This window comes from Equus quagga, chromosome 8 (assembly GCF_021613505.1).
Source record: "Equus quagga isolate Etosha38 chromosome 8, UCLA_HA_Equagga_1.0, whole genome shotgun sequence".
NCBI classification, from domain to species: domain Eukaryota; kingdom Metazoa; phylum Chordata; class Mammalia; order Perissodactyla; family Equidae; genus Equus; species Equus quagga.
The window spans coordinates 60,943,763-60,970,535 of NC_060274.1; the positions used below are offsets into that span (position 1 = coordinate 60,943,763).

At 36.9% G+C, this 26,773-nt stretch overlaps 1 protein-coding gene across 2 annotated transcripts in view; it reads left to right on the forward strand.

The window, feature by feature from the left end:
• The window catches only part of ANKIB1 (ankyrin repeat and IBR domain containing 1), a 135,498-nt gene that overhangs the window by 57,598 nt on the left and 51,127 nt on the right, over window positions 1-26,773 (forward strand). For both annotated transcript variants that reach the window (XM_046669378.1, XM_046669377.1), the window contains exons 3-6: window positions 489-789; window positions 8,820-9,002; window positions 18,243-18,360; window positions 25,903-26,111. In XM_046669378.1, the coding sequence (XP_046525334.1) occupies window positions 489-789; window positions 8,820-9,002; window positions 18,243-18,360; window positions 25,903-26,111 (811 nt within the window). The remainder of the gene's footprint in view (window positions 1-488; window positions 790-8,819; window positions 9,003-18,242; window positions 18,361-25,902; window positions 26,112-26,773) is intronic.

The following is a 26,773-nucleotide window of genomic DNA, read 5'->3' on the forward strand; positions in this document are numbered from 1 at the left end:
AATAAATATGTATTTAAGAGAAACAGGGCAGAGCAATAAAGAAAAAAGAAAACAGTTGGTGTGGAATGTTTAAGAATGTACTCTAAGCATTTATGTTATTGACATGTTAGTCTCTAAGTTGGGCTCTAGTCTAGCCCTTTGTGTGTCTTTCCTTCCTCCTCCCTTCGTTTTCTCCTGTCTTCCTTTTTCTTCACTTTGCCTTCATTCTCCCTTCCCTTCCCTTTCTTTTCCCTTACTATCCCTTCTTCTCTAATCTTAGTAGCAAATACTATAGATATTCAACTTTGTTTTTCTTAGTAATACTATTCTAGAATGGAGTTTTTTATAACTGTAGGAATTATTCATTCAACCTATTGTGAAGCAATACTTCAGTAGAAAATGGATTGGCAGCTAAGAAGCAGGGTTTTTATTTTTAACTTTTTATTTTCTGTATATTCTTATTTCAAGATAGGAAAAACTGGTTTTCATCCTTTCCTTTACCATTTTAGGACTTTTCTCTTTGGTAGAGATGGAAATCCAAATAAACGGAATGTGCACAATGAAACATCTATGCATTTGTTGTGTATGGGACCTCAAATTATGATATCTGAAGGAGCCCTTCATCCTCGCTTAGCACGCCCTGCAGAAGATGATTCCAGAAGAGCAGATTGTCTACAGATGATATTAAGATGGAAAGGAGCAAAACTTGACCAAGGCGAATATGAGAGAGCAGCTATTGATGCCATTGATAACAAAAAGAACACACCACTGCACTATGCTGCTGCCTCAGGGATGAGAACCTGCGTAGAGGTAAAGCTTCGTTCTTTTAATATTCTGCATGGTAAAATTTGTGTCTTGGTAATATGTAATAGTCAGTGTTTCTTTTGCTTATATCTTAACAGTTAATTTAACTAGTCATTTTTGTCCCTTTTGTGGTTCTAAACGAATCTGCACGCCTTTTAAATAAAGTCATTTCCTTGTTTTAGGGAAAGATTAAAGACAAACCCACAGTTAACCAGTCAACCTTGGGAATAAAATGAAATCATGAGCAGTTAAAAATTTGCTAGCACCCTTGAAGATAATAGTTGTCACTTAAACAAATACTGAGAGTAACAGTTTTAGCAGGATGTTGTTCCACGTTTCTCCTGAGTTTTAGTAGCCAATTTATAAAATTTATACATATTGGATATAGCAAATGTTAGCAAGTGGTACCTATAGCTATGTTATCTAGAATTGATCAGTTCCCTAAGCAAGGGATAAATATTACTCAATACATTTAGTGGAGTCTTTTAAAAAATATTTGGAATTTTAAAATGCTGTTTAATCTGCATTATAGTGCTCCTGAATACTAAGTTTGAATTTTTCCATATGTGTATTTCATGTATATACATATAACATCTAACAACAGGCTGAGATAAAATCAGCCGTGTAAGATAGGATCTTAACTAGCTAAGAAATCATTACTCTTTATAGTATCATCACTACTATACATACAACAGAACAGACTTGTCTCAGCTACATTCATGCCAATCCATATGTAATTCATAGTTCTTCTGTGTAGATGTATTTAAGTATAAGTGAGGAGCATTATAGATTGAATCACAGAGTATCTACGTTACCAAAAATGTAGACCTTTATTTGAAAAGCATTGATCTAATCAGATTAAAATACATACCTGAAACTTTAGTATTTCTTTAATGTTATTCATGTATATATACTTTATACTTCTGAATTGATAAACATACCAAAAATGTGAATGTCCTTCATTTACTTATGTTAAGAGATTACAGCCATTTGTGTTTCTTTCGTATATCTGAAGTCTCAATTCTTTTCACTTCTAGAACCCTTCTGATCTTATATTTTGTTTACAGCTATTATTCATGATACTTATTAATCTTTTAAAGTCTTTGTCATTTCATCTCTTGGGCTTGTGTCACCTTTGCCCACTAGTTAGTTAGCAACAATCATTAACTTGAAACTGTTTTTTTAAGGAATGCTTCCTAACATTGATTCACATTGTGGTGGAAGGATGTCCTAGGATTTCAGGGGGAGGGGAGCTAATGGCAGAATTCCTGAGGCTTTTTACACAAGCCTTTCTGTATGTTGTTTCATGCCCACCTCCTGCAAGAGAATCCCTGCTGCAGTGACTCACCAGTATTGATGGGACTGCATCATATTTCTCAAGCGAGTTAGCATAGAAAATAGCTTACTTTTGATAGTAGTAATAATGCTCTTAAATTGCTGCTTTAATAGCTTCCAAAATTTTTCTATAAGCATTGTAGGAGAAGAGGTAGTCAGTCATGTGATATGCTGCAGAAAGGTAAAGGAATTAGAAGACTGAGAAAGGCTTTTGGATTTGAAAGGTATTAATAACTTTTAGGAATATTGTTTTAGTGAAATGGTAAGGGTAGAAGTCAGATTGTTGGGAGTAATTGAGTCATTTGCTGAGGAAGTGGAGAGGCAGAGGGTGTCAGTCACTAATTTGAGAAATGTGGCTGAGAAAGAAAGGAAAGTATTAGGAAAGTAACTAGGACAACAGAACCCCAGTACCAGGAGCCACTGGAAAGGCAGAGTGAAGGTGGAGGGAGTGCTCAAGGTCTAACAGGAAACACAGATGATGAAATGGTAATTTTACAACTACAACAGACTTTAAGAATCATCTTTATTTTTTTATACATCTTTTACATCTTTTCTCAAAAATGAGGTATACCTCATTTTTAAAAAAAAAATTTTTTAATATTTTTAAATTTCTTTTTTTTTCTTTTTTCTTTTTTTTTTTTTTTCCATGGAAGATTAGCCCTGAGCTAACATCTGCCAATCCTCCTCTTTTTTTCTGGGGAAGACTGGCCCTGGGCTAACCTCCGTGCCCATATTCCTCTACTGTATATTTGGGACGCCTACTCCAGCATGGCTTGCCAAGTGGTGCCATGTCCACACCTGGGATCCGAACCAGCGAACTGGGCCAGCGCTTACCTCATTTTTTTGCACCTCGTAGATACTGTACTTTTTGCAAATTGAAGGTTTGTGGCAACCCTGCGTCAAGCAAGTCTGTTGGAGCCGTTTTTCCAACAGCATTTGCTTTCTTTGTGTCTCTATTTCACATTTTGGTAATTCTTGCAATATTTCAAACTTTTTCATTATTATTATATTTGTTTTGGTGATCTGTGATCAATGATCTTTGATGTTACTATTGTAATTGTTTTGGGGAACCACGAACTGCGTCCACTGAAGACAGCAAACTTAATCAATAAATGCTGTATGTGCTCTGACTGTTCCACTGGCTGTTTCCCCTTCTCTCTCCATCTCCTCGGGCCTCCTGTTTCCTGAGACACAACAATATTGAAATTAGCCCAGTTAATAGCCTTACAATGGCCTCTAAGTGTTCAAGTGAAAGGAAAGATCGAGCAGCTCTCCTTTAAATCAAAGCTGGAAATGATTAAGCTTACTAAGGAAAGTATGTCAGAAGCTGAGACAGGCTGAAAGCTAGGCCTCTTGTGCCAGCCAGCCAAGTTGTGAATGCAGAGGAAGAGTTCTTGAAGGAAATTAAAAGTGCTCCTCCAGTGAACACATGAATGATGAGAAAGTGAAACAGCCTTATTGCTGGAATGAAGAGTTTTGGTGCTCTGGCTAGAAGATCAAACCAGCCACAGCATACCATTAAGCCAAAGCCTAATCCAGAGCAAAGCCCTAACTCTCTTCAATTCTGTGAAGGCTGAGAGAGGTGAGGAAGCTGCAGAAGAAAAGTTTGAAGCTAGTAGAGGTTGGTTCATGAGGTTTTAGGAAAGAAGCTGTGTCCATAACATTAAAGTGCAAGGGGAAGCAGCAAGTGCTGATATAGAAGCTGTAGCAAGTTATCCAGATAATGATTAATAATTAATGAAGGTGGCTACACTAAACAACAGATTTTCAATGCAGATGAAACAGCCTTCTATTGAAAGAAGATGCCATCTAGGACTTTCATAGCTAGAGAGGAGAAGTCAATGCCTGGCTTCAGAGCTTCAAAGGACAGGCTGACTCTCTTGCTACGGGCTGATGCAGCTGGTGACTTTAAGTTGCAGCCAGTGCTCATTTTCTATTCCAAAAATCCTAGGATTGTTAAGAATTGTGCTAAATGTACTCTTCCTGTGCTGTAGATAGAACAACAAACCTGCGTGACAGCACATCTGTTTGAAACATGGTTTACTGAATATTTTAATTTCCAACCCACCGTTAAGACCTATTGCTCAGAATAAAATATTCCTTTCAAAATATTACTGCTCATTGACAATGCACCTGGTCACTCCATCTGATGGAAATGTACAATGAGAGTAATGTTGTTTTCACACCTGCTAACACAGCATCCATTATACAGCCCATGGATCAAGGAGTAATTTTGGTTTTCAAGTCTTATTTAAGAACTAAATTTCATAAGGCTGTAGCTGCCCTAGATAGTGATTACTCTGATGGATCTAGGCAAAGTAAATTGAAAACCTTCTAGAAAGTATTCACCATTCTAGATGCCTTTAAGAACATTCATGATTCATGGGAGAAAGTCAAAATAACAATACTAACAGGAGTTTGGAATAAGTTGATTCCAACCCTCATGGATGAGTTTGAGGGGGTTTAAGACTTCAATGGAAGAAGTAACTGCAGTTGTGGTGGAAATAGCAAGAGAACTAGAATTGGAAGTGGAGCCTGAGGATTTGACTGAATTGCTGTAATCTGATGAAAAAACTTGAACAGATAAGAAGTTATTTCTGATGGATGAGTGAAGAAAGTAGTTTCTTGAGATGGAATCTGCTCCTGGTGAAGATGCTGTGAAGATTGTTGAAATGACAACAAAGGATTTAGAATATTATGTAAACTTAGTTGATGAAGAAGCAGCAGGGTTTGAGAGGATTGACTCCAATTTTGAAAGAACTGGGGGTAAATGCTATCAAACAGCATCGCATGCTACAGAGAAATTGTTTGTGAAAGGAAGAGTCAATCTATGGGGCAAACTTCATTATTGTCCTATTTTAAGAAATTGCCACAGCCAACCAGCCTTTGGCAGCCACCATCCTGATTAGTCAGCAGCCATCAATGTGGAGGCAAGACCTTCTACCAGTAAAAAGATTACAACTCACTGAAGGCTCGCATGATGGTTAGCATTTTCTTTTTTTGCAAAAAAAGTATTTTTTAATTAAGGTATGTACATTGCCTTTTTAGGCATAATGCTATTGCACACTTAATAGACTACAGAATAGTGTAACTATAATTTTTACATGCTCTGGGATACCAAAACATTTGTGTGACTTGTGAATATTGCCATATTCACTTTATTGTAGTGGTCTGGAACCAAACCCACAATATCTCCGAGGTATGCCTGTATAAAGGCCTCATCTTACAGATAGATCTGTGTAGGCTGAGACGTAAGGAGGTTAATTGACTTGTCTAGAGTTACCAGCCATTTAGATTATGGATCAAAGAGGTGGGGAGGGATTTGTTTTGAATACTAGGGGCTGCCCTACCCCTCTTCCTCTGGGATTATGAATGGAAAGGAAGGCAAAATAGATGAACAAATGTGTTGAGATAGTGATAATTGGATGTTTCTTTTAAGGGAGAACATTTTCTGCACCATCAAGCGTGTGAGGCTAAAAAACACATTTGCGTAAAATATTTAGTCCTTCTTGCTTGAGAGTGAGGAAAATGATACTTAGTTGGGATGCTTTGGTTGAAGTATTTAAAAACTACCTCTTTAGGACCAGATGTAACTCCCTATTATGTAAAAACAAAATACCTGACTTTATGCAGCAATAATTTAACAGATATCTCCACCTAGTACATCTTTCACTTACTGATATTTCCAACCTTATGCCCCAAAGGTCAGCAAGCTGAAATAACTTTTTAAAAAAGTACTCCACCGATATCAGGCAGTAGTGCTATTAGCTAGTTTCTAGGCCAAAGGTAGCATACATGCTGATTTTCCTTGCCCAGACAAATGCTACAGATGTGGACCCTCCATTCCAATCACTGATTATGGGTTTCTGTATAGATGCCAGTGGCAGCAATGAGATACAGGTCTTTGTGGTCCCCTCACCCCTACTCACGTCAAATTCATTTGGGGCCTCCTTTCGAAGACAGATTACCAATCAAGGCAAGAAATCTCACCGAAGTTCTAAAACTGGTCAGCAGTGATTCTCAACAATGACTTCTCACATATCTCCTCTTCACACACTTTTTTTTTTTTTTCACCCCAGAGAATGCAGCCTACAGTCCGGCATATGCTTTTAAGAAGGTTCCCTTTGCCAGTATTCTGGAATGGCACAGTCTCTTAAATTTTGTTGTCTTTACTTTTGTTAAATAAAGATGATTTATCTTGTTTGCTAATATTTAGAATCTCTTCTGTGGTAATATCTGTTGTAAAAGTAAATCAAATCATGGCTTTGAAAGCTATCCCAGTGTGCATTTTAGAAATCATTTTCCACTACTCTGAATAAAGAACCAGAGAATAAAGTCAGCTCTCCCAGTTCTGTAGCAGTCAGAAGCAAATAGTTTATTTTGCATTTAGGTATTGGATAACCTGTGAAGCAGAAAGGCTAAAAACAGTAATAGACCTGCTATAGGTATGATAAGTCTGTGGACTTACCACAAATTCCCAGTATTGAGTAGATTAGGTAATTTAAATATAGCAATTCCCACAGCCACAGAGGTTGTACTCTATAGAGTCATCACTTGTCAAACTTCTATGTGGTAAGACTCTCCTAGAGGTCAGAATCAGATTCAGATACAGAGGCCTGGAGTGGGAGGGAATCGGGTGGAAATGCTGAGATTCAGCATTTTCAACAAACTCCTCCCAGGTGATACTACTGGTCCTCAGACCACATTTTGATTAAAAAGGTTCTAGGTGTTAAATAGCAGCTGATATGACTTGCCGTCAGGCTCTAGAAGGTGGCTGCAACAGTGATTGCTTAGAGCTATGCTTAGCTGATTTTTTTCTGCAAAGAACCAGACGGGTATAAAGGATAAATATTTTGAGCTTTGTGGGCACAAGGCTATGTTTCATATTCTTCTTGATTTGTTTGTTTGCTTGTTTTTACAACTTGAAAAAAAATTTTAAACCATCTTAGCTCTGGGGCAGACCCTTGGCCTAGAGCAAGAAACTGAAGTCATATCCCTTGGGCCTGCCAAGTTAGCCCATGGCTTCCAGACCTGGCATTGATGTAAGTCCCTTATTTTGTCAGACCTCATGGGATGACCGTAGAGGAACCATAAGGATTCCACTTCCAAAAGCAATAAAGGAACTTTACAGGAAGATCTGTGTGTTTGTTGGAGGGAGGGGAGATAAAATTATTTTGGAAGAAAATAAAAAGCTACCATTTTGCTTAACCCCCATACAAAGTGTAAACTTCTAAAAAGGATTCACATTTAGATTATCAATAAGATCTAGGCAGAACTTTATGGGGGATCCAGCATGCATTTGGCTTCTTAAATTAGGTCATCCTATTCTGTGCATCAGTGCTATATTCAGTCATGGTTAAGAACTTGGTCAGACTTGTGTCTGAATCCCAGTTCTGCTGCTTGCTACTTGGTTAACCTTGGTCAAGTTACTTAAATTTTCTGAGACATCATAATATCCCTGTCACATGGGATTGTTAATGTTAAATAAGAATATGAATTTAAAGTACTTAGCATAGTGCTTGGCACTTAGAAAACCTTCAGTAAGTGGTGGCTGTTATTACGGTCATGACTGAATCCTGTAAAAGAATCAGGTCTGGGACTAATTGTCAGGCTGTCCTTTACGCTTATCCTAAATTATGGCCCTCAAGACATTCATGTCGCTCCTAATGTCTCTGCAGAAATGATGGGGAAACTTGAACCTACAGCCCTTAGTAACAGCATATTTAACTTCTGTGCAACCAGCAGAAACCTCAGCAGTGAACAAGTCAAGTCACTATTCCGTGTATTTTTAAAGGTGGGATTTCTTTGGGTGAAATCCCACCTTTAGAAATTGAGAGATTGTTTGATACAGTGTCTTCTCAACATGGCTATCAATTAGCTATTCCCAGCACTTATTTGGAGAAATATTGAAAATAGTTTTGCTTCATTGGCTTACTCATCCTGATTTCGTTTCAGTGTTTGACTGGATAATGAATGATACAAATGAAAACTTTTGTCAGCCATGTCAGCACATCCAGGTATTAGTGGTTAAAGTAACAGTATCAGCAATGTCCATCTTGTTTAAGAAAGATTTTTTTTTTTAACATTGGCACCTGAGCTAACTACTGTTGCCAGTCTTCTTCTTTTTTTTTTTCTTTCTGCTTTTTCTCCCCAAATGCCCCCAGTACATAGTTGTATGTTCCAGTTGTGGGTCCTTCTAGTTATGGCACGTGGGACGCCACCTCAGCGTGGCCTGACGAGTGGTGCCATGTCTGTGCCCAGGATCCAAACCAGCAAAACCCTGGGCCGCCACACTGGAGCACACAAACTTAACCACTCGGCCACAGGGCCAGCCCTTTGTTTAAGAAAGATTTATAGAAATTTATAAAATTTAAAGCATTGAATAACGAGAAAATTTTTAATTTTTAAGTAAAACTTTATTTTTGGGTTGGACTGAATGCTTAAGAATTTCTTTTTAAAGTTTAAAAAATTAGTTTTTTGTTGTTTTAAACCAAAGGAAATCATCTTAATACTGATAAACAAGAATTGCTAGTCTTACAATCAGAAGCCACTGGTATCTAAATAACTTTTATTGTCATTTCAAGTACATACTGTTGCGTTTTTTGTTGTGCTTACTTTATTATGTTTTTAATCTTTTAATATGTAGCATGAAATGTAATTTAAATCTGTGGTTACAAATTTTTGAAAAAAATCTTTTTTAGCTTTTAGTAAAACATGGAGGGGACTTGTTTGCTGAGAATGAGAATAAAGATACTCCTTGTGATTGTGCTGAAAAGCAACACCACAAAGATTTGGCCCTCAATCTGGAATCTCAAATGGTATTCTCACGAGATCCCGAAGCTGAAGAAATAGAAGCTGAATATGCTGCATTAGACAAACGAGAGGTAAGTTTTTTTTTACTAAATAAATTATGTAGATTTTATATTAAATTTCTTTTTCTTCTTCTTTAAAACCCAATTTGTGTGGTTTTTCTTGCAGTATGCTAAATATGCTCTCTTCTACATAGCCATAAGTATGAAAAATACATCTGGAAAACCTGGAGGTGGTGTCTATCCTCTGACATGTGTATGTTTACTTACATATAAATAGAGATGCTGATGTGTGATATGAGTCCTAAGCACTCCTGCTACTCCAAGCATCCAATCCTCCTGTTCCTCAGTCTCTCCCTGTCTTCTGGATTGCTTTTATCATCAAACATGCTTTGCTGACTCCTATCTTAAAAAACAAAAACAACAAAACAACCTCTCCATTGGCACTCTTCCCCAGCCCTGTTCCTGTCCCCCTTCAGTTGCAGCCTCATATCTCTGATCTTCACATGAGAAAAACAAAACTTGAGTTGTCTTTACATACCGACGTCCTCACCTTCCATTCTCTCTTTTAGCCCATTGCTCTGTGACTTTCTTCCCTTCTGCTGTGATGGAACTGCACTTGTCGTGGACATCAAGAGTCAGTATGTTGCCAAATCAAATAGGTACTTTTCTCTCCTCAGAATTCATTAGCAGCACTTGACACAATTGACCACTCTCTTCTTAGAGAAACACTCTTCCCTTGGCTGAGGGGACATTACCCTCTGGTTTTCCTTTAAGTCTTCCTCGTCTCAGTAAACATTACCTCCAACATTACTGAGTTGCTCAAGCATAAATGTGGCAAGGATTCTCAATTCCTCCCTTCCTTTTACATCCAGAAAATCTGAGAATCCTGTCAATTTTTCCTCCAAAAATATAACCTAAATCCATTTATTCCCAATCTTTGCTACTATCTCTTTAGGCACTCTCCACCCTCACGTCTCTTCTGAGGTGCTGTAATAGTTTTCTAAATTGTTCCTTCCTTCTATTCTGGTCCCCTTAGAATCCATTTTGTACACAGAAGCCAGAGTGACATTTTAAAACTTAAATTAGATCATATCACTTAAATCACTCACTGACTTTTCATTGTGCTTAGAATAAAATCAGAACTATTTGTTCAGATATAAGACCTTGTATGGTCTCACTACTACCTACCTCTCCAACATCATCTCAAACCATTTTTCCCAGCACCTTTTCTCTAATTATAATACCTAAACTACACTAAGGCTTTTGCATTTGCTATTTCCTATGTCTGAAATCTCTCAGTTTTTTCTTGGTTGGCTCAATATCACTGCTTCAGAGAAGCAAACTTGGAACATTCTTTCTAAAACAGGTCCCTTTCCTTCCGTTACTCTTTAGCATAATATCTTGTTTGTTTTTCATAGCATTTATCACATGCTGTAATTATTTAGTTCATGTATTTGTTTACTTGCCTTTCTCTCCTATTAGATTGTCAACTCCATGAAGGCCAGCACCATAACTGCCTTATTAAACAGAGTATTTTCTTTTTTTTTTTTAAAGATTTTATTTTTTTTTCCTTTTTCTCCCCAAAGCCCCCCGGTACATAGTTGTATATTCTTCGTTGTGGGTCCTTCTAGTTGTGGCATGTGAGACGCTGCCTCAGCGTGGTTTGATGAGCAGTGCCATGTCCGCGCCCAGGATTCGAACCAACAAAACACTGGGCAGCCTGCAGCGGAGCGCGCGAACTTAACCACTCAGCCACGGGGCCAGCCCCCTCAACAGAGTATTTTCAATGTCTAATACACTGCTTGCACAGTGGGCATCCATAGATATTTCTTAAATAAAGGAATTATAAGACACAATAAATTTTTTTCTCTCAAAATGATTCTGATTCCTCAATGTTCAGTCCCAACTTGATTCCAAAAGCACTTATATAACTATTGTTTGAATGTGCTTAGAAAACTAATCATATTGTTTGTTTTATTTTTCCCATAAATGCCCAACAGTTTTTTTTTTTTTTTAAAGATTTTATTTTTTCCTTTTTCTCCCCCAAGCCCCCCGTACATAGTTGTATATTCTTCATTGTGGGTCCTTCTAGTTGTGGCATGTGGGACGCTGCCTCAGCGTGGTTTGATGAGCAGTGCCATGTCCACGCCCAGGATTCGAACCAACGAAACACTGGGCCGCCTGCAGCGGAGCGCACGAACTTAACCACTCGGCCACGGGGCCAGCCCCAATTCCCAACAGTTTTTGAGCTTCCATACTCACCAGATGGTCAAAAGAACTGAGTTTCTTGGAATTAAAAGGTTTATGTTTCTTGCGCCTTGTGTTTCTTTAGTTAGGTTACTTTACAGCAATGCTTATTCAGTTTTATCCAGATTAAGTACAGAGAGAGAGGGCCAGGTCCTACGCCCTTTCACATGGTTGTTGAATCTGCACAGTATCCTTGAATGGCAATTATGCTTCCTTCTTTTTTTTAAATAAGGAAAATAAACTAGAAAATTGTTGCATAATCAGCTGGGATCAAAGTGAGCTGGACCTGGTTCTTCTGACTTCACGTCTAAACATCTCTATTTGCTACTCTATACTATCTACCTTTTGACAATCTGTGATCTTGAGTCAGACATGGAAATTATTAATAGAATGATTAATATAATAATTTAGTCAGAAGACAACATTTGAACAATAATATTCTAGAAATAACGTTGATGTGATTAAATTGAAAGACATTTATGGCTGTTTAGGCTTTTTCTATAAGATACTATCTTAATTTGTAATTAAATCAGAACATAATAGTACTCATTATCAGTACATTTAAGATCTAAATGAACTTGGTATAACTAAAATAAACTATTATGTTCAGTTAAAACAAAAGTTACAGAACAGTTTGATATTAATTATATAGAAAAAACTACTATGTATTGGGAGAAGATTGAAGTATACCAAAATAATAATTGTGGTTATGGGCAGTTTTCTTTACTGTTATTATTTTTTCAAGTTTCATGCATTTCCTAAAATTTATAATGAATATTTATTGCTAAAAAATGTAAAAGTTTTCCGGGGCTGGCCCAGTGGCATAGTGGTTAAGTTTGCACACTCCACCTTGATGGCTTAAGGTTGGCAGGTTCAGATCCTGGGTGTGGATCTACACACCACTCATCAAGCCATGGTGTGGCAGCATCCCACATATAAAATAGAGGAAGACTAGCACAGATGTTAGCTCAGCAACAATCTTCCTCAAGCAAAAAGAGGAAGATTGGCAACAGATGTTAGCTCAGGGCCAATCCTCACAAAAAAAAAAAAAGTAAAAACTTTTCTCCTTCCTGACTCTACCCCTGAGTGGTAACAGTTTCTTGTGTGAGCTACCAGACTTAAGCTAACATATATGCATATAGAATTTTTAATGCAAAAGTAAGGTCATATAGTACATCGAGTTCTGCTAAAATATTTTTTCAACTTAACAGTATATCATGAACATCTTTCTCAGGTCAGAACATATGATCTACATATTTTAACCACTTACCTATTGATGAACATTTAAATAATTTAGATATTTTTGCCATTAAAAACAAGGCTAAAGAGGATATTTATCTACTTGTTACTTATATATCTTTATCCAGTTGTGTCATTATTGTGGTTAAAAACATGGATCTGAAGCCAGACTGACTGAGTTCATGTCTTGGCCCCACAACTTACTATGTGACCTTGAGCAAGTTACTTAATCTTTCTGATTCACTGTCTTCCTTAAAATGCAGATAATAACGGTCCCTAATTCATAGGTTGTAGTGATCCTTAAATGAGTTAATAAATGTAAATACTTAGAACAGTGCCTGACTCATTACAAGTGTTATCTAAGTGTCTGCTGTTATAATCATAATGGTCATATCATCATTGTTATTGCATTTATATTCACATTTTTAAGGTTTAGTCCCTATAAATTTGTAGAAATTGGTTTGGTGGATCCTGAGATATATACATTTTAAACTTTAATAGATGCTGTTAAACTGTCCTGAAAGATTATATCACTTTTCTTTTCTTCCAGTAGTATATTAGAGAATTCCTTTCCTCACATTTTTGCTAGCATTGGATATTATCAGTGTTTTTATTTTTTGCCAGTTTGGAGAAATAAATGGTAGCTGTTTGAATTTATTTCTTTGATTATTCTTTGAAATGATTGTTCCTTTTTTCTATGGATTGTTTGTGTTTGCTTAATGTTTTCTGTGATAACTTTGTGTATTTTTCTATATCCTAAGTTTTTCACTTTTAGAATATTCAGAGGTATAAATTTTTTTTCCTTTATGGCTTCTGAATTTGTGTTGCTAATATTATAATCATATGCCCCTGTATTTTTTCTAGATTTTTTTTTTGTTTTTAATCTATATTGGATTTATTTTTGTTTACTAATTCACAATGTAAAAAACAATACTTTCGTAAATAAATACTTATACACAAATGTTTATGGCAGCGCTATTCACAGTAGCCAAAAGTTGAAAACAACCCAAATGTCTGTCAACAGGCGAATGGATAAATAAAATGTGAGGTACACACACAATGGAATATTACTCAGTCATAACATGGAATGAAGTACTAATATATGCTACAAATAGGATCAATCTCAAAAACATTATGCTAAGTGAAAGAAGGCAGACACAAAAGGTCACATATTGAATAACTTCAATTGTATGAAATATCCAGAATAAGTAAATCCATAGAGGCAGAAAGCACATTAGTGGTTGCCAGGGGCTGGGAGGAGGAGGGAATAGGGAGTGACTACTTAATGGATATGGGGTTTTCTTTTAGGGTGATGAGAATGTTTTGGAACTAGATACAGGTGGTGGTTGTCAACATTGTGAATGTACTAGAGGCCACTGAATACACTTTAAAATGGTTAATTTTAAGTTATGTGAGTTTTGTAACAATTTTAAAAAATTAAAACAAAAACAGTACTTTCTTTAAAATTCACTTTTTACCTTCTACTTTGACCCTGATCAACTTTTGGATTATTCTGCCTATGCTAGTAATTTTACATGGCCTGCTATGTAATTGTATTAAACTACATAATTACCTAATAAATATCTTATAAAATTTTATGTTCCCAAGGTGAGGTGTTTATTTTAGCTAAGTTTCTTGATTTGGTTAATGATCTGGAGAGTATAATATTATACCTCTGTAATTTCTTCATGACACATTTTAATTTAATCCTTTTCTCCAGATGATTAGTTTATAAATGAGTAATCCACTTCTTCATCCCATTGGTCAACCAAACTGAGTGAATATTTTGCCAGACACATAAAGAAATAAAAACAAGGTGATGTATTTTAGAGTGTTTGCTAGGAAGAGTATGCTTAATTTATCTAAACCTCCAAAGAGAGAACAGAGAAACTAGGGAGTATTGGGCCTGGTAGGGGTCAGGCTCTGTAGGAGTAGATTCTGTGACTACGTCTGGGTAAATGAAGGGAAATCTGAGCCATATGCTGCTATTAAAGCCATCTAAAGAACCCCTCCCTGCCCACGTCTACATGTCAGGAAGGCTCAAGGCTCTTTTTCTGGGAGAGAAACCATATACTGGACATTGCCTTAGCTGGCTACTCTAGTTAGCAGGTATAACCTACTCTGCAGGAGAAGCTGCTTTCTTCTTAGGTCAAAGTACATACAGATCAGGGTAGCCTAGGTCTTGATGCCCAGACAAGGACAGCTGAGTAAGGAGAGGGGAAACTGAAACAAAGGGAAGGGTCTGAGAATCCTAAAGACTTTCTCTAGCTATTCTTTCCCGCTCTCTCTCAGGCTAAGCTCAGGGATCAGCTAATGAGAGACTGGTATGAAGAGGCATTGAAATATGCTCTCCTTTCCCTGAGTGTCTTTCACGTCTTTTAAATTTTTAACAATCACTGATATATTTGAAGAAATAAATATCTTTTTTTCATTTTTTAACTATGAACATGTTTTACCTATATAATTAGGGGAAAGCTATTTTCATTGTGGAAAAAATAAAAACAAATTCTTCTTTTATACCTTCTTTGTCACAGTCTTTTCTGAAACAGATTTTGAAGATATTATCCCTTTATATGTGACATCACGGTGGTGCAGTTTGTATGCTGGGCTGTTCCCTATTTCTTCACTGGCATTTTGGTAACAATAGTATGCACTGAAGCAAAAGAGGCACTTTCATTCACTGTTTCTTTTTAAATTAGTTTCCTTTTTCTTTCTTTGTATCACTACTGACTGCTTTGAAGGTTATTGCTGGTTTGTGTTTAATCTGAAAATAGAAGCAGTTTAGCTTTGCAACAGGAAAGAGAAAGGCACCTTCATTTTAATCCTTCCTGCAGAGGAGAGGGTTAGTGCCCACTTGGGACTGAGCAATGTATTGAAATGCTTTACATGACCTAATTATAGTTCTGTTGCAGAGATTTGGAGTGAATTTGTTATGTGTTCATGAAGGCAGTATGTCTTTCTCCTTCAAGAACTATTTTTCTTCAAGTGTAACCTCCTTAAGTTTAAAACTGTGCATTTTTTAAAAACTTAATCTGTGCAGATTGCTTTATATTATCCCTTTCTCAATATATCTAAAATCAGATCTTGTTTGACTCGACATGAATGAGGTAGAATGATGGTTAATCTAAAAAAGAACATTTAGGAAATAATACCAGGAAATATACAGTTGCCATCATTGATAATATAAAGAAATATTCACTCTCATTGCTGAGGCAGGAGAAGTACCTGGAGTCTCAAGTCTGAACTTGGAGCACTAGAACTAGAAGCAATGTTAAACGTAGGGTATAACTTCTATACTGGAGTGAGCACTACAAATTTAACCATAAAGGGTTTGTTAGGTTTTTGTAGGGAAAGTGTGGTTCATAAATTAGCTTAAAAGCAAACTGTACATGGTGATTTCAGAGGCTTTTGAAAGGATAGTTTGGATTAAATTGCATTCTTTTTTTTTTTTTTTTTAGTTAATGATATTCATATATATGTAGTTATGGTTAAATTTTTATTTCTTTTTCTAATTAAATTCATAGAATATGTGTCTATGTAGAGATTCCTGGTAGTATAGCTGAATGCATATATAGGTACAATAGGCTATTAATGCAGTGTGACATGAAATTCATTTAGCATAAGTCTTCACCATCATTTTGAAAAGGAACAGCACTGCTGTTTCCTGGACTGATTGAGTGTGTGCTCCACCATTGTTGAAATCTCTTTAACGTTCCCAGTGATTTTTCTTTTATTTTTTAATTAATTTTTTTCTGTAAAACATACTCTTTGTAAAAAGAAGCAGAATGAAAATTTAAAATATTCATTATTCTACCACTAATAAATAATACTTGTAATATTTTGCAAGATCGCCTTCTGTTTTTCATCACTGATGATACTGTATATTTTATATCCTGTAAGGATTTTTTTCCTTAACACTTCTTGATATTTACAAACTTGTTGTGGAAGTCATTTTAAAGGACTGCTGACTATTCTAACATGTAGATGTCCTATAACTCCCCTAATGTACGTTTTGGTGACTTGCGTTTTGTCACTTTTATAAGTAACGTTGCAAAAGACCCATTTTGTCCACATTTGTGATTATACCTTAGGACAGATTCCTACAAGTAAAATTATTAGGTCAAAAGATGAATGTTTTAAAGGTTCATGATATATGATGCTTGGTTGTTAAATGGTGTGCCAATTTTTATCTTTACCCGTAGTATATCAAGGAGCCATCTCACTACAGCCTTACCATATTGAGTTTGGGTTTGTTTTTAACCTTGGGCAATTTGCTAGGTAAAGAGTTTGTATTTTAAGGATGTTTGTGTTTTTATAACTTAATTTTTTAAATTTACTGATTGTCACAAATTCCAGATATATTAAAAGTAATACACTTTTTATGTTTAAATCTTGGCATATTTTTACACAGTCAAGTCTGTCAGTGTTTTCTGTCGTTAATACACTCTTTGCTTATCTATGCATCCCTGCCAGAAGACAGCTAAGGATCAGGAAATTTACCATGTCAACTGAGAGAAATTATCCCTGGTGAATAAAGTCCCAGTCGTATGGGGTTAAGTAAGAATTGATGAAATGGTTTCCATGATACCAAAAAGACAAAGCAAGAAATAAAGATAATATCTAATTCTAAAGTATCTGTAAAATCAACTGCAATAGATGAGGTTTGCTATCTGCCCAGAGCTGTCTGGAGACTGACAGATGTTACCAGAGGACAGCCTCACTGGTGGTTGTTCTGATAAGTACTTGGGGATTTCTGCTGCCTTTTAAGCAATAGCCTTTAGTTCTCTGCTTAGTGCGGTAAGCTGGTTACATCTGTTTAAAGGATTAAAATAGGTATGTGTATCAATATTAATAATAAAAACGCAATATTGAATAAAAATAAAGAAAAGCAAATTGCCTAGTGAGATATATATATAATGTTATGCCAGAAAATCATGACAGCTATAAATCATATTCACGATAGTGATTGCCATAAGTGAGGATGGAGAAAATTAGAGGAATGTAATGGGGAAAACATGTCACAGGTTATTTTTAGCTTTTAGAAAGTTTTGCTTCCTTTGTTTCATTTTGTTTTAAAAAAGACTTGAAACAATTATGGCAAAAACGTTATCAATAATTGTTTCTGGATAGTGAGACACTTGCAATTTTATTCTTTATGTTTTCTGATGAAAGCAGAAAAAATGATAAAAGATAAGAGAATTAAAAATCTGAGGTGATACAGTACCCGTATGACTAAGAAGCATTAACGAACATTTGAATAAACAGATAATATGTTTATGAGTAAGAAGTCTGAGTAGTATGGCATGGTCCACTTCTCTCCAAATTGATTAGTAAGTATCATATAATCCCACTAGCAATCCAAATTGGATCTTCATAAGTATAAAATGTTTTATGGTTCAGTGATTAAAACTGTGCCTAAATGAACACACATAGATACACACACAAATAATTTACGAAAAGACAAGACTGAATAAAAATACTTGAGAACTTTAATCATGATTATTGCTCAGTGGTGGGATTATAGGTTTTTATTTCTAATACTTTTTTATATTATACAGATTTTTTAAACTGAAGTATAAAATGGTCTTGTCATTATAGACTTGTGAGGTACGCAAGCCCTGGTATCTACTTTCCAGCTTAAAAAAGACTTGTGAAAGAACAGTTTGCAGTCTATGGTAGTGGTGCATACAAAGCCTTTCAGAGTTTAATAACCACACTGAAACTGGAAGATTAAATAAATGATAATCAGACATATTTATTTATGGTCATTTAGAACTTCCTAAGAGTATAATAGCTAATTTAACTTTATTTTTCTTCTTTTCAAAGCCATATGAAGGATTAAGACCTCAGGATCTACGTAAATTGAAAGATATGCTTATTGTGGAAACCGCAGACATGCTTCAGGCTCCATTATTCACTGCTGAAGCTTTACTTCGAGCTCATGGTAATGAAAGAAATGTCTTATGCTTCTGATAACATGAGTGCCTTTTGAAACTTTTCGGAGTTAAAAGATGGCTATTTTATTATTTCAATATAAAATAAAATAGTTTGGTGAACAAGGCAAAGGGGTTTTTTTGTGCAGAGGCTGCTGCGTACTCAGCATCCTTATAACATTTTGTATTTTGAGGAATAAACTGGCTATAAATCATAGAAGAGAAATAGGAAATTTCTTTTTAAAAATCAAGGTTGTAAATCAGCTTATACATTGTCTAATTTTAGCAATGTGTGTGATTCGAGCAGGGTTGAGAATTGGAATCCATAGTCCTAGTCCTGGTTTTGACAATAATTTTTACTAAAGTCAATTAACTACCTAGCAATTATGTTATCAGTATTGTCACATGTATTTACTTTATATAAAAGCTGTTTCTCACCATGAAATGCACACAGTGAAATTATAGAGTCAACACAGGAATGTTCTATCCCACTTAAGGTTTCTTTTTTGAGGACATTACCAACTCTGCTTAGGAAAAGTACTCAGCTTGTTGTAAGTTGTCTGTGGTACTTAAGGCAGCTGTTCTGAGAGTTGTCACATGCTGAGCTGAACCCTCTCATTGCACACTTGGTATTTGACAGTTTGGCTGGTTTCAAAGACAAGTTTTTTCTGATTTAAAAATTATTTTTAAAAAGAGGAAGGTAAGTGGCTATTCTAGTCCGGTCATTGAGGTTACCTGTCTATTTTCACTATAAATCTATAACTCCATATTTCATCATCCTTTGATCAGCACTGTGAATAATTTGGTATATAACCCTCTAGAATCACTGCCTTTAATATTGATATTTCCCAGGGTTCTATACTTGACACTCTTTTCCACTTTATACACCGGTGGCTCTTAAATTTTAGTATAAATAAGAATTGCCTGGGAAACTAACCAGAGATTCCTATGGCTGCTTCCAGAGATTCTAAGTCATTAGGTGAGGGATGAGGCATAGAAAGAGATATTGTAAACAAGCCTACCAAGTGGACCACTCTCTGAGAAACATTGCTGTGCACATTTATGTACTGAAACCAGTGGTTTCAAAAACCACCTAAATAGTAGTGTATCTGTAGATACACTGACTTTAATAAAGCATTTGAGGTTATTGTTCTAAATGTCTATTTAACATTTTCTCCTCAGTCTAGGTGTCCACACCCAAACTCATCATTTCTCCCACTGTTTTGATACTTGGGCATCAATGTTTATCTAATTAGCCTAGCCAAAAACTGGAAAGCTGTATTTTACTCCTCCATCTCTACTACATTTGACCACACTCTCATCATTTCTCTTCCTAAATATCTCTTATCCTCCCCCACCCTCTCTAGCTCTTTCCATTCCCTCTGCCACTGACTTAAATTCAGGCTGTTGTTATTTTTCATCTAAATTGTAGTCTCCTGAGTCTAGTCTCCAGTGTTGCCATTCCTCTTTCACTCTATTAATTTTTCATATTGCCATTAGGCCATTTTTTTTAAATGCGTATTTGAGCATGCCACTCCCTGCTGAAAACTGTTCACTGGCTCTCCACAGACTTAAAACCATCCAACTCTTTAGTACACCTTCATGATCGAGGCTTCTTCACCTGAGCCGTCAATCACCTGTTCCAGGAAACCTGTTCTCAGTATGTGTTCCCAAGTCTACAGTGAGACCCTTCCTGTCTATTCCTGTTATATCCCATACATATATGTGTCATACACTTAAAATACAATATTGTAATAATCTGTTTATTTGCTTTTCCTCTTCATTAACCTAGAAGCTCTTAGAGGACAGCTTTTTTGGGGTGTTTTTTGTTTGTTTCTACAATATCTGACATACATTAAGCCCTCAGAAAATAGTTACAGAAAAAATAGATAATATACCTGAAATCTTTATATATTTTTTGAAAACTCACCTTTTTATTATAAAACTGTATCTCTCCATTGTCATCTTTATAAACTTTGAAGTAAATCCTTTGGAAAAAAATTTAGACCTGGGTCAAAAATGAAACTAAGGAATTCAGAACAGCTTTATAGAATTTAAAGATAAAATATTTTCTTTTTAGCCAGTAATAATGCTTAACAATCATAATATAAAAACTGTAAAGAAACACAAAATACCTTAAATTGTGTTTCTTTAGGGTAAGGTTCACAGCACAAGAAAGTATACCCTACTCTTTGCTTGAGATTTTACATACAGAGAGTACATTTAAATATAACATAGAACTGGCAGAAAAGTGGAAGCTGTTCATCATTGGGAACCATGACAGTGCATTAGTCAGGGTAGGCTAACTGCTGAAACGAAAGTGTAGGCTCAAACACAGTAAACATTTATTAGTCATTTAATAGTCCAAAGCTTTTCCATTAAAGTTAGGAGTAGGACAGGCACTCTGCTCCACACAGTTATTCAAGGTGGGGCCGGCCTGGTGGCACAGCAGTTAAGTGCGCACATTCCCCTTCTTGGCGGCCTGGGGTTCGCCGGTTCGGATCCCGGGTGCATACATGGCACTGCTTGGCAAGCCATGCTGTGGTAGGCGTCCCACATATAAAGTAGAGGAAGATGGGCACAGATGTTAGCTCAGGGCCAGGCTTCCTCAGCAAAAAAAGAGGAGGACTGGGGGTAGTTGGCTCAGGGCTAATCTTCCTCGGGAAAAAAAAAAAGGTCCCTGAGACTCTGCCATCTTAAAATGGCTTCTGAGGTTGCCCTAGGGATTATCTCCATTCCAGCCAACCAGTCAGAAAGGGAAAAGAGCATGGAGAAATAAGTGTGGGAAGTTTTTTGAGCCAGTCCTGGAAATGGCATATGCATCACTCCTACACATATTCCATTGGCCAGAATTCAGCTACATGCCCACCTTTAACTGTAAGCAACAGTTCTACACTGCAGCATTTTTGTGTAATTAAAGCCATTTCTGCTACAGGTATCTACATTCAGCTAGATGATATAATGTATAATGACTCTCAGTTAGAATATTATATAGAATCTAAGGCTAACTTTACCGGTAATTTTATTGTAATTGAAAGGAACATGTTTAGGCTGGCCCTGTGGCCAAGTGGTTAAGTTCACGTGGTCTACTTCAGCAGCCTGGGGTTTTGCTGGTTCGGATCCTGGGTGCAGACATGGCACCACTCATCAGGCCATGCTGAGACGGCATCCCACATAGCTCAACTAGAAGGACCTACAACTAAAATACACAACTAGGTACTTGAGGGATTTGGGGAGAAGAAGAAAAAGGAAAAAAAAAAAGAAGATTGACAACAGTTGTTAGCTGAGGTGCCAATCTTTAAGGAAATAAAGGGAACATTTTTATCTCTACTTGTTTGTATATGTTTAATCAAGAATTATTAAATGGTCAACTCTATTTTTACTCCATTGATACTTCCCTAAGTTACTTCTTTCACATAATAGGGATCAGTTCTAATAAGGTCATATCTAATTGAATTTTCCTACTTGGCATTTGTCTATTATGTGATAAGTTTTTTTTTTTTTGGTGAGGAAGATTATCTCCGAGCTAACATCCATTGCCAGTCTTCCTGTTTTTGCTTGAGGAAGGTTGTCCCTGAGCTAACGTCTGTGCCAGTCTTCCTCTATTTTGTATGTGGGATGCCACCACAGCATGGCTTGATGAGCAGTGTGTAGGTCCACGCCCGGGATCTGAACTTGCAAACCCCAGGCTGCCGAAGCAGAGAGCACGAACTTAACTACCTCACCACTGGGCCAGCCCCAATGTGATAGCTTTTTTGATAACTGAAGAGTTCTATATTTCATTTCCCTATTAAGAAATAAATAGAGGCTAATGCAGGTTTTCAAATGGACATCTCTTGTATATTGTTTAGGTAATATCAGTGACATTTGATAATCAAATAAGATTTGCAGAGATAAATGATGTTAGTAAATAAAATAGTGCACAGAGCTACGGTTTACACGAATTGCTCTCAAACTAGGATAGGCTCTGTTTCAGAGCTATTAAACTGAACTATTTGGAAGATTTATAGATTGTATCCTTGGTAACATGCATTCAGCTTTACACAGGAAAATAAATTTGAGTATTATATTATCTGTTGTCAAATTTAGTCCCAAAGTAATGAAGTTGATCTGGATTAAGCAGAAGACAGAAATGTTTGGCAGTATTTACTAAGTAGTAATTGAATTTTGAGGAAGGCTCTGTTAGGAATACAAAGGTCATTCTCTGAGTATTTCCTCAGTAACAAAAGTAATTTATATAATTGAATGCTACCTAATGAGAAAATAAGTAAAATTTACAAAATAATAAGACCAAAGCTAATTGGCTTATGCTTAGAATAAATTTATATTGAAGTATTTTTTAAGCTCCTTTGGAGACTAATTGTCTTCTTTGGGCAATCAAACATCAGTGATCCACATCTTCTCACTCTGCTCTCTTTCTAGAAAATGATATCTTCTTTCAAGGCTTTTCTAGGTATAGATTTCTCCCTCTGAACTAGACCTCTTTCTGAACTCTTATGTATAACTGCCTATTTGAAAGCACCTCTAAGATATCTCAAAAGCACCTGAAACATCATGTATAAGACTGAAATCATGCTCTTCCCTGTACCTGATTCTCTAGTATTCCCTATTTGCATAGATGGCAGAACCAACTAACCAACTGGGTAAACCTGAGATACTAACTTTGACATTTCCTCTCCTTCAGACCCTATATCCTGTTGTCACCAAATTGTCTATTTCACCTCCCAAATCTTAAACTTCTCCCTTTCTCTTCATCTCTGCTGCAACCAACCATCTGGCCCTAGCTGCCATCATCTCTCATGTATATTACCCAATAGCTTGCTATGTGGTCTACCTTCCCTCCACTCTTGCCGTATCCAGTTTTTTTGTGTATTTGTTTTTCCATACTGTACTCAGAATGATCTTTTCAAATCTAATCATGACAACCTGTCCTTCCTAACCCCAAGTCCAGCTTTTCACTGATTTCCTATCACTCCTAAGCTGATGATAGAAGTGTTATTAAAAAGTTCTGCGTGGTCTAGCCCCTGCCTGTTTCTTCAGCCTCATCTCACACAGTGCTTCCCCTTTGGTCTCCGTGCTCCAGCTGCATTGATCATTTTAATTTCACAAGGATGCCACGTTCCCTGCTGCCACAAGGCCTTTGAACATACCATGTACCATCTGTTTAGAATGTCTTTTCCTCTCTCTTTTACCAAGTTAATGCCCACTCATCCTTCAGAGGTCTGTTCCTGGCTGTATCCTCAGTCACCCTCTCTGACCTCCCTGACTGGGATTCTCTTCATGGTGCTTCTGACAGTGATGATTTTTTTTTTTTTTTGAAAGATTGGCACCTGAGTTAACAACTGTTGCCAATCTTCTTTTTTTTTTTTTTTTCTGCTTTTTCTCCCTAACTCCCCCCAGTATATAGTTGCATATTTTTTTAGTTGTGGGTCCTTCCTAGTTGTGGCATATGGGACACTGCCTCAACATGGCCTGATGAGTGGTGCCATGTCCGCGCCCAGGATCTGAACCGGCGAAACCCTGGGCCGCCAAAGTGGAGCTCGTGAACTTAACCACTTGGCTGCAGGACCAGCCCCCAGATGACTTGTTTTTTCTGTGTTGATTTTACTTAATGTCTTTCTCCTTTCTAGAGCGTAAGTTCCATGAAGGCAGGAACCGTGCCTAGTTTTTCCTCCCATTGTATCGCTACTGCCTGACATAGTACATGCCACATAAAAGGCATTCAGTAAATATTTGCTAAATGAATGATGTGATAGAATCCAAACAGAAATTGTGCTGAAAAATATTTGTAGTAGATAAGACTAAAATTTAGCATATTTAATATCTGTGTATGCAAATTATAATAGTTCTCTTTTTCCTTTATTGAAAAGTGACATAATGGAGTCTTTTAAAAAATAATCATACTGTTCTAAGAAAAGTATTTTAACTTTCTAAGTGAGTAATAATGACCTATTAAAACACTGAGGTCCATTTAGCAACATTTCCTGGAATGTACTCAAATGCAGTTTTTTTCAGTTGTTGAATTTTTCTTCCTCTTTGTAATCTGACCCCTATTTCCAATCTTATTATTTTTTTTAAAGATTTTATTTTTTCCTTTTTCTCCCCAAAGCCCCCCGGTACATAGTTGTATATTCTTCGTTGTGGGTCCTTCTAGTTGTGGTATGTGGGATGCTGCCTCAGCGTGGTTGGATGAGCAGTGCCACGTCCGCACCCAGGATTCGAACCAACGAAACACTGGGCCGCCTGCAGCGGAGCACGCGAACTTAACTACTCAGCCACGGGGCCAGCCCCCCAATCTTATTTTTTATCCCCCCAAACCACAGCATGATATTCTGTAACTTTACAGAACTATCACACCTAGCAAAATAATTGGATATTTTAGTTTATTGTTTTTAAAGAGTTAGGTTTTTATGGCTCTGGACTTTATAATAACATGCTTCACTTGGCTATTTTAAAAGTGTTCATAGGAGATAATCTTTTTTTTTTTAAGATTGACACCTGAACTAATAACTGTTGTCAATCTTTTTTTTTCTACTTTATCTCCCCAAATCTCCCCAGTACATAGTTGTATATCTTAGTTGCAGGTCCTTCTGGTTGTGGCTTGTGGGACACCGCCTCAACGTGGCCTGACGAGCAGTGCCATGTCCGTGCCCAGGATCTGAACTTGCGAAACCCTGGGCCACCACAGCGGAGCTTGTGAACTTAACCACTCGGCCATGGGGCCAGCCCTCTTTTTTAGTTATACCAGATTCGAGCTTACCTAATACAGAATTTATACTAATTCACCAAAACTGTATTTATAACTATAATCCCTTCAGAAGTTCCTTCTGTTTTCAAGCTGCTTACCAAATGATTTTTAGGACTTCTTGTTGGCATTTTGACATGTTTATAGTGAGCTGTGTAATCATTTTACAACTTGAAACCAGTGAGGCCAATTGCAAAATTACATATTTTTTGAAAGAGTAAAATGGCTAAATCAAACTTATGCCAACAAAAATTTATCAAATTCTAAAAGTGATGTGTGAGCCACATCTTTTGATGATTAGTAGAAATGACTGGAAGTTTTGACGGTATTGTTAGATATTGACAGGGTTATAAGCCTCAGTAGATTATAAAAGTTTAAATTTCCTTTAAAAATATTAATATATGACATACCTGAATATCATTTGCAATGACTACCTTGACATTTAAATAACTTTTCTTCCTTAGATGACCTATATTTCTTTAATTCATCCTCACTTTCTTTTGTTACTAACAAGCTCTTAAAACGTCGCCATAGAGGCTTGCCCCATGGCCGAGTGGTTAAGTTGATGCTCTCCGATTTGGTGGCCCAGGGTTTCGCCGGTTCGGATCCTGGGCACGGACATGGCACTGCTCATCAGGCCACGCTGAGGCAGCGTCCCACATGCCACAACTAGAAGGACTCACAACTAAAAATATATACAACTATATAGCGGGGGGCTTTGGGGAGAAGAAGGAAAAATAAAAAATCTTAAAAAAAAATCACCATATTTTCTCTTTTTTGAGAGATATCTATTCCATTTTTCTTAAAGACTGGGACAGGGAGAAATTACTTGAAGCTTGGATGTCCAACCCAGAGAACTGCTGCCAACGATCAGGTGTTCAAATGCCAACTCCACCACCAAGTGGGTATAATGCCTGGGACACACTCCCTTCTCCAAGAACTCCAAGGACTACACGCTCTTCTGTCACCTCTCCAGATGAAATCAGTTTATCTCCTGGGGATTTGGACACCAGTTTGGTATGGTTTGGTATTCAATGTACTGCTCATGGTTTTGTGTTTAGTCTTTTAGCTTTTGAATTATTTAATATTGTTTCATGGAATCTCTAGTCGTGTTCTTGTAATTGAATCCTATACCCTTCTTAATGGGTTCAATTATTTCATGCTTTGGTAAATATTCATTATCACAGAATATTTTTGTGATCTCTGAATTACAGATTGAAAAACAAAAGGTTTTCTTTTCTCATTTCAAAACAGAAAACATAAAAGACTTTGAGAAAACCATCTACTATATTTTCACTTAAAAGCTCCACTTGCTGGGGCCGGCCCGGTGGCACAGCGATTAAGGTCACACATTCTGCTTCGGCAGCCTGGGGTTCACTGGTTCAGATCCCAGGTGCAGACCTGTGCACCAGTTGTCAAGCCATGCCTGTGGCCGGTGTCCCACATATAAAGTAGAGGAAGGTGGGCACAGATTTTAGCTCACGGCCAGTCTTCCTCAGCAAAAAGAGGAGGGTTGGTGGCTGTTAGCTCAGGGCTAATCTTCCTCAAAAAAAAAAAAAGAGAGAAAGAAAAAAGCTCCACTTGCTTAGGAGCCGGCCCAGTGGTGTAGTGGTTAAGTTTGCATGCTCTGCTTTGGCAGCCCAGGGTTCATGGGTTAGGATCCTGGGTGTGGACCTACA